Source organism: Phacochoerus africanus, chromosome 5 (genome assembly GCF_016906955.1).
Source record: "Phacochoerus africanus isolate WHEZ1 chromosome 5, ROS_Pafr_v1, whole genome shotgun sequence".
Classification (NCBI taxonomy): Eukaryota; Metazoa; Chordata; class Mammalia; order Artiodactyla; family Suidae; genus Phacochoerus; species Phacochoerus africanus.
In genome coordinates this window covers 36727900-36736329 of record NC_062548.1, presented here as the reverse complement: position 1 = coordinate 36736329, position 8430 = coordinate 36727900, and the positions used below count along the sequence as shown (strand labels likewise).

Below are 8430 nucleotides of genomic sequence, written 5' to 3'. Positions count from 1 at the left end.
ATTCAGAGATAGTATAGAGATGTCTGGTGTATCATTCCTTCCATTTTTCCCCAGTGGTTAGATCTTCCAAAATTATAGTACAATGTCAAAATCCATACATTGACATTGGTAAATGTGTGTACATTGGCCTATAAGGTTTTTGGGTTTTTTTTTTTTTTTTTGGCTTTTTAGGGCTGCACCTGTGGCATATGGAGGTTCCCAGGCTAGGGGTCGAATCAGAGCTGTAACGGCTGGCCTACACCACAGCCACAGCAACTCGGGATCCGAGCCGCGTCTGTGACCTACACCAGAGCTCATGGCAATGCCAGATCCTTAACCACTGAGCGAGGCCAAGGATCGAACCCACGTCCTCATGGATGCTAGTGGGGTTCATTAACCCCTGAGCCACGACGGGAACTCCCTGTTCTATGACATTTTGTTGCAGGTGTGGATTCACATGAACCACCACCACCACCATCAACTTACAGAGCTGTTCCATTACTATAAGCATCTCATTTTCTGTGTATTGTAGTCACACCCAGTCCTGCTTCCAGTTGCTACTAATTTGTTCTCCATCTTTGCAGTTTGGAGACTGTTACATAAATAGACTCACACAGCACATGGTCTTTGACTTCGGCTTTTTTCACTCCTGCTTTTGTGATCCATCCAGACCGTTGCTTATACCAAGAACTTGTCCCTTTTCATTGCTGAGTCATATTCCAGGGTAAGGATGTACCAAAATTTGTTGAATCATGCACCAAATGCAGGCTATCTTGGTGGCTTCAAGTTTGGGGCTGTTCCCAATAGCAGAACTCTGAATAATCATGTACAGATTTTGGTGTGAACACTTGTTTGATTTCTCTGGCATAAATGTCTAGGGCTTCAGTTGCTGGATCAGCTGCACATTTTAGACGCCCACCTATGGGGGATCTCGTTTCAGAACATGCTTGCCAGCATCTGGTGGTATCAGTATTTTTCATTTTTACCGTTCTAATGGGTGTGTACTGTTATCTCATCCCCCCAGTGGCTGGTGGTATTGAATAGTTTTTCGTGGGCTTCCTGCCATCCATCTGTCCTCTCGGGTGAAATGTCTCCATGTGTTTTCCCCACTTACTATTTAGATTGGTTTTTGACTGTTAAGAGTGCTTTGTTTTAGATACAAGCCCTTTGTCAGGTAGGTGGTTTGCAAAAACTCTCTCTCAGGCTGTATTTGTCTTTCCATCTTTTCAACAGGGAACAGCAAACAATTTTGACGAAGGCCCATTTCTTGATTTTCTTTTATGAATCAGGCTTTTGGCATCACATCTAATAACTTTTCACTAAGACCTGCCGCTTATTTGCAGAGGTACCTTTCAGCCTGTAGATTCAGCTGATTTAATCGCTGTGAGTTGCTTTAGGTTTACTGTTTCTTTCTCCAATCCATTTGGGCAGGTCGTATTTTTCTGGGAAATACTTGAACCTATGTCTTGAAATTTATCAGCAAAGTGAAGTGACTTTTTGAGTAGTTTTCACTCCTTATTCACTCCCAGTTACTGTTTGTCTCTTTCTTTCCTCCTGATTCACTCTATTCTCATCTTGCTAATTCATTCATTTCCCGTTGATGTCTTCTGTCTGCGATCGTTGGTTTACACCAGGAACCACTTTTTCTGTAAAGGGCCAGAGAGTACACATTTTAGGCTTGGCGGCTGGCTAGCCTAGGTCACAAAACGCCGCACTGTAGCACAAAAGCAGCCACCAACAGCTCGTGAATGAATGTGCCTGGCTGTGTCCCTGTATAACTAAGGACAGGTTCCCAAAGACACTGTCAGGCAGCTCAGTGCTGAAGGTGTTTCATCTTTAATCTTAAGTAATAGCTGAACTGGGCATAAACTCTAAACCGACGATTATTCTCTCTTCATGCTGTAAAGCTTCAGGCCCCGTCTTCGGTCGTTGCTGGTAGGAGGTTGGGTCTTGAAAAATCACCTCTTCTTCATCCTCTCTGATGGCTCTGAAGACCTTTGTTTTGGTTTTGCTGCGGTTACTCTGTGTCTTTTTCTTTTCTTTTTTTTTAAAGGGCCACGCCCGTAGCATATGGAAGTTCCCAGGCTAGGGGTCCCATCAGAGCTGTAGTCGCCATCCTACACCACAGCTCACAGCAACGCCAGATCCGAACCGTGTCTGCAACCTACACCGCAACTCATGGCAATGCTAGATCCTTAACCCACTGAAGAAAGCCAGGGATTGAATCTGCATCCTCACGGATGCTAGTCAGATTTGTTTCCACTGAGCCACGGCAGGAACTCCTGCAGTCACTCTGATGGGTCTTGGAAAGGGTTTATTTACAGCATTTGGGGCGCGTTGTACTTCTTCAATCCGAGGAGTCACATCTCTCAAATCCTCATTTTGTTTCTGAAATTCCTTCATGGTTTCCAATTAATTTTCTCTTCTGCTATTAAGGTTTAAATTTCAGTGAATACTTTTCTTCGTTTTTCTTTTTTTCCCCCTTTTTTTGGCCACCCCATGCATGGATTATGGAGTGCCTGGCCCAGGGATCGGCGCTGAGGTGCAGTTGTGACCTACGCTGCAGTGGGAACTCCTATTTTTTCATTTCTAAAACTTAGTTTTGGAATGGTGCTTGTCTTTAATAATGTCTAATTCTAGCATCTGAAGTCTTGGAGAAAGACTTTTCTCCTTGATCAAACTCTATTTGGGCTCCTTACAACTCTTCTCAAGCAGGCCCTGACTTTCGGTCTTCCATGGTCATCTCTGTGTCATCCAGCTCTAGCAGAACCCCCCACAGCTGATCACCTCAACATCTGACTAGGGGTCCTCACCCAGGGACCACCCGGGCCTGCCTTCAGCGAGAATCTCATTAGGTCAGGTGAGCCGGAATCTTGCCCACGCCTGATGTTACCCCTTAGGAATTTTTTTTTTTTTTTTTTTTGCGTTTTAGGGCCGCACCCACCCACAGCTCATAGAAGTTCCTAGGCTAAGGGTCAACTAGGAGCTGTAGCTGCCAGCCTACACCACAGCCACGGCAACACAGGAGGCGAGTCGTGTCTGTGATCTGCACCACAGCTCTTGGCAACACTGGATCCCCAACCCACTGAGCGAGGCCAGGGATCGAACCTGCATTCTCATGGATACCAGTCAGATTTGTTTCCACTGTGACACAGCAGGAACTCCCCCTTAGGAATTTTCTATCCCCTGACCACCACCCCGCTCCTGGACTATCACTTCCCCCTTTTCCTTGTTGAGCCTAATCATTCTCCCTGTCACTCTAGATCCTCCTGTAACCCCCCCCCCCTTCCTGTTTTTCTACGAATGTTTTAAGTGCTCTGTTTACAGGGCTGCTGTTTGCTGTAGTCTCTAACTTCAAGGTCTGGGGAGCAGGGCTCTAGCCGCGGGAATCATGCACGGCACCAGCTGCAGGGCTGCCTGGAGGTCCCCAGACACTGTAGGGAGTGGACATTCAACCCCCCTAATGGCAAGTCTGCGGTTCTAAGTTTATGTCTTTTTAGGGCTGCACCTGCGGCATATGGAGGTTCCTAGACTGGGGGTCGAATCAGAACTGTAGCCGCTGGCCTGCACCACAGCCACAGCCACACCAGATCCGAGCCGCGTCTGCAACCTACACTGCAGCTTGTGGCAATGCCAGATCCATAACCCACTGAGCGAGGCCCAGGGACCTCACGGATGCTAGTCTGATTTGTTTCTGCTGAGCCGCGACAGGAACTCCTGTGGTTCTATGTTTTTAGGAGCTGACTTTACAGCTGCCTGACCTCCCGGAGCTTGTCTCCTGTGCCAGAGGTCACAGGCTCGCTGGAGTTGGCATGGAGGCGGGAGCTACGAGCCCTTTTTGTCTTTCTCAATAAGCACCCCTTTGCATATAACTTTGCTTTGATGATTGGCTCACTGTACGACAGCTAAGTGCCTGACTCCTTGGCAGGAGCTACGAGAAAGAACCTGGTTGTTCCCTCTGGGATGGAAGGCAGAGGTCAACGAGGCAGGGTTGGAGCACGAGTGGCCGCGGCAGCTTACCACACTGGGGAGGAGGGTCCAGGGGCACGGAGCCCCGGGCACACAGGTGGATGTAGGCGGCTGCCAGGTTGCAGGCAGGTGGGTGCTCCTGGGTGCCACAGGGGTCCTGGATGCACAGGCTAAGGAAGGGTGTGGGGTCCACCTGCAATCCAGCACCTGCGATCAGTGGCCCTGCCCCTACCCCCCGCACCCTGGGGAGTAGTTTAGAAGAGGCGGGGGCGGGGGGCTAGATCGGGGCCAGGGCCACCTTTGTCCCTCAGCCCATCTGCTTGAGTGGCCTCTGCAGCCGCACACTCACCACCCCGAAGCAGCTCCTCAGGCTGGAGCGGGGGTCCTGGAAGAAGGCCCGGCAGGCGGGGCTCTGTCCTGGGCACGCGGGTCGTGTCTTCTCCACAGCCTCGCAGTCACCACTCACCTGGGGGGACGAACCCAAGACTCGGGCCTCCTGCCTGGACCTCTTCTCCTGGGCGGCTCCACTGGGTGCAGTGTCCTCAGGAGGGGACCGCCACCCCCTGGGCAGGCCCAGGAGCCTCGGTGAGGGGGGCCCACCACACCCTGCTTAGGTCCATGGCCAAGTCGCACGGACGCTTCCCTCTCCAGGGTGCATCTGGATCCCACCTGGTTCCTTCCCCACCCACGGCCACCACGTCCCAGTGATGACGCCCAGCCCCGAGGGAGGAAGGGCTGGCCAGCCGGCCCACCTGCCAGGCCAGGCTGAACTCCTCCAGGCTGCCGGCCACCGTGCCATCCGGCAGCATCAGCTCGTTGCCTGCCTCGTTATCGTTGGTGCCCAGGAGGCCGGCGGACAGGCCTGGGGGGCAGGGAAGGCAGGACCGGCCGTCAGGGCATGCTGGCCGGGGGCAGAGGGGCATTACCAGGCCCTGTGGCCTCCGTCCTGACCCCCTTAACTCTAGCCCCAGCTCTCCTAGAGGAAGAGGATGCAGGAGAGCACGTGGGCGCCTCCCAGGGCCACCATCCCCACCCCAAGCGGCTGGGATGCAGGTTCTGCACAGTGTCCATGGAGCTGCCCAACCGGATCAAGGGGCGCAGCACGTCCCAGGGCTGGGGGTAGAGCCCTGGGCTCAAAGCCTGGCCCTGCTGCTCGGGGGCGTGGGGACCTTACATCAACCTGGGTCAGGCCCTCTGTCCCAGGGTGACCATGGGCGGGTCACATGAGGAGTGGACCGTGTGTGGTACAGCGCCTGTAACAGGGCAGCGGGCAACCAGCGGGGCTGCGTCCAGCGTTGTGCAGCCCCTGGAGTCGGGAGTGGCGCATGCTGGGCGTGATCAAAGCTGGGACAGATGGCCTCGGACCCTCTTCCAGCTCTGAGCTTTTGGGGCTGTTCGGATACTGCTTGGGCTGTGTGCCTGAGGGCATCCCTGAGCCTGCAGCCTCCCAGGGACACAGAGTGCTGCGCACTGGGGTCAGAAGTCTGGGCCACTGGCTCACAGGCTGCCGGGGAGGCGGGGGGCAGACCCACCGTGCTGCCAGATGCTCAGAGTCAGGCTGCAGAGGCCGGCTTGGACGTCACAGGTGACAGAGACACCGTCCTCATTGGTCAGCTCGATCCTGGAAACGTCCCTCCTGGTATCGGCAGGAGGCAGATCCAGGTCCAGACAGCGCACCCCAGGCGGGGAGGAGCCATACAGCCTGTAGGTCTAGGGGTCAGAAGGGGGCTCAGAGAGACAGCGACAAGAGGCGGGGAAGTGCCTGGGTGGCCAGGGCTCTCCCCTCTCGCACGCTTACCTTCAGGCCAGGGTATAGGACGAGGGCGGTGTGATTCAGCTCCACAGTCAGGGACGTGAGCCCCGAGCCTGCCTGGTTTAACGTCAGTGAGAACGTGTCCCGGGCGAAGTCCTTGGCCAGCAGCAGGCTGCCGCAGCGGGCGCCCAGGCCCCACACCCGGCCGTCGAAGGTCACCAGGTGCCTGGCCCCAGCTACCACAGCGTGGTCTGGGGAGAAGAAGCTGGAGGCAGGGTGAGCAGGACCTGCTGTGCCCCCTGCAGGGGGGCCCTGAGCCCACAGTGACCAGGGCCTGCTCCTCCCTGGCCCGCATCCCCAGGGGCAGCCCACGTGGGGAGTGGGGTCGGTCCCCAGGAATCCCGGGCTTCCAGAGGACTTGAGCTCTAGGGCACCCCGAAATGGATGGGCTACAGCCAGGCCAGCCCAAAAGGGACTGAGGAGCGATGCCCGCCCAGCACCGAGCCTCGGACACACCCCACGGAGTGGCCTGGGCGGTTCCAAAAGAGCACGTGTTACACAGGTCCATTCACACAGAGCGTCCAGAACAGATAAATCCAGAGACACGCAGAGGAGCCTGGGGAAGCCGAGGGTGGGGGACACCGCGCAGAGGGAGCAGGGGTCTAGGGGGTGAGGAAGGGTCGGGCGTTAACTGCGGAGATGGAGATACACCAGCCGCTGAGTCGTGACTTTAAATGGGCGACTCAGCGGGTGTGGAGGTCGCACCTCCGTGGAGCTGCTGCCTGAAGAAGTCACGTTCACTGTCAAAACCTCTATGTACACACACACACAGACATAAATACACAGCTGTACACACATATATACACACATACACACACACATATATGTATACACACGCACACCTATCTATACACACATATACATACATATACACTTAGATACATACATGTACACAATACACATACACCTCATATATACACACATATACACACACACGTATATACATGTATATACACACATATAAACACACACACCTATAATGTGCATGCACACACATATGCACACCTATATACACACGTGTATATACCCATATACATACACATATACACACACCCCTATATATACACACATATATATACAGCTATACACATATATACATGCACACACATGCACACCTAGATATACACATATACATACAATACTTATACACATACATACACACACATATATACACAGATACACATATACATACATACACACATGCACATTACACAGCTGTATATACACACATACATACACGCACCTATAATATACACACATATACACACACCTCTATATACACATATACACACATACATATATAAATACACACACACACACACATATATAGCCAAAGGCTCCATCCACCAGGAGGGAGGTGACAAGTGGGCCAGGTTCTGCCCTCTTCCCAGTGGGCAGGAAATGTGCCGAAAGGGGGCAGTTCTGACCCATCCAGCCAGCACTGCAGAGCAGAGGTTTGGCGGGGGGAGGGGGGTGTGTGAACACACACACACAGGCCAGGCTCCTGGCAGCTGCTGGCCTGTAATGGCCCCTGAGGCTGGGGGGCTGGATACCATGGGCCCCCTTGTCAGGTGGTGGCACTGAAGGTCCCAGGCCAGGCCCAGGTCACACATGCAGAACCAGAGGCCAGGCGGTTTCCAGGCACCGTGCTGCCTCACAGGCAAAGCACCCCTGACTCTGGGAGGGCATCCACCTGCCCTACATAAGAGCCGCACTGCACACCTGTTCTTGCCAAACCCTGTCCGTGGACCTGAGACTCTCCTGGGCAGGAAGGGCACACGCTCATGAGCACACAAGTGAGTCACGTTGCTCCCTCCAGGTCACTGAGAGATGAGAAGACTCACCAGATCCCACTCAGCAGGGAGCCCATGCAAACTCCCAGGGGCTCCACGCCCCTGAGTTCCGGGGCCGTCCACATCTGGTCCCAGCATTGCCTGCACCTCCAGGCCTTGCTGGACCCACAGTCTGGACTCAATTAGCGGCCTTCCGGAGCTGCTGGAGGGCTGCCTTGTGCTTCTCCTGCAGCGTCCACCGGGAGGGACCTGGCTCACGCTCAGGCTCTTATATTCTGGACACAAGCCTGGATCTGCAGCCTAGTCCTGTTGGACCTTGGGAAGCCCGGCTCAGGACCTGATGGGCCCAACACAACGATGCCTGTGCTACTGGGGGATGATCCTGCTGTTTGCCTGGCCGTGCCGGGTCCTGCTGCCGCAGCCCTGAGGGTAGAGGGGCTCCTGGGGAGGGGGACGGTGCAGCACTCACATCCAGTGGGGCTCCCCAGCAGGTGGTGTCTGAGCCGGTGGTACTCAGCCAGCACGCTGGTCCTGTAAAGCTCTCGGAGCGGCCGCAGCAGCATCTCCTCCACCAGGTGGCTGATCACTCGGGCCACATCCAGGGGCTCATCCCCTGCAGGCAGCAGCGGCAGCGTCACCACCACTGAGCGATCCCTGGGGTGGGGGGTGGAGCATGGAAGAGCTAAGAAACCCCACCACGAGCTGTGCCTGCCAGAGTCTCTCTTTCCACAGCTGCGGGACAGCCACGTGGGGACCCCGCCTAGACTGACCTCTGCCGAGCATCAGCCAGCACCCCAGGCATCCCCATGACTCCAGAGTCAGACCCTCCATCATTCCCGACATCAAAGCCAAAGCCCTCAGGTCAATCCCCGGCTC

The 8430-nt window shown here is 54.7% G+C and overlaps 1 protein-coding gene across 1 annotated transcript in view; it reads right to left on the bottom strand.

The window, feature by feature from the left end:
* Positions 1–3884: 3884 nt before the first annotated feature.
* Positions 3885–8430, bottom strand: part of LOC125128411 (uncharacterized) — a 160142-nt gene continuing 155596 nt past the window's right edge. Inside the window, exons 63-69 of the mRNA XM_047782765.1 lie at positions 8024–8208; positions 5747–5952; positions 5481–5658; positions 4701–4810; positions 4298–4414; positions 4000–4141; positions 3885–3937 (exon numbers count right to left, since the gene is read on the bottom strand). Coding sequence (XP_047638721.1) covers positions 3885–3937; positions 4000–4141; positions 4298–4414; positions 4701–4810; positions 5481–5658; positions 5747–5952; positions 8024–8208 — 991 coding nt within the window. The remainder of the gene's footprint in view (positions 3938–3999; positions 4142–4297; positions 4415–4700; positions 4811–5480; positions 5659–5746; positions 5953–8023; positions 8209–8430) is intronic.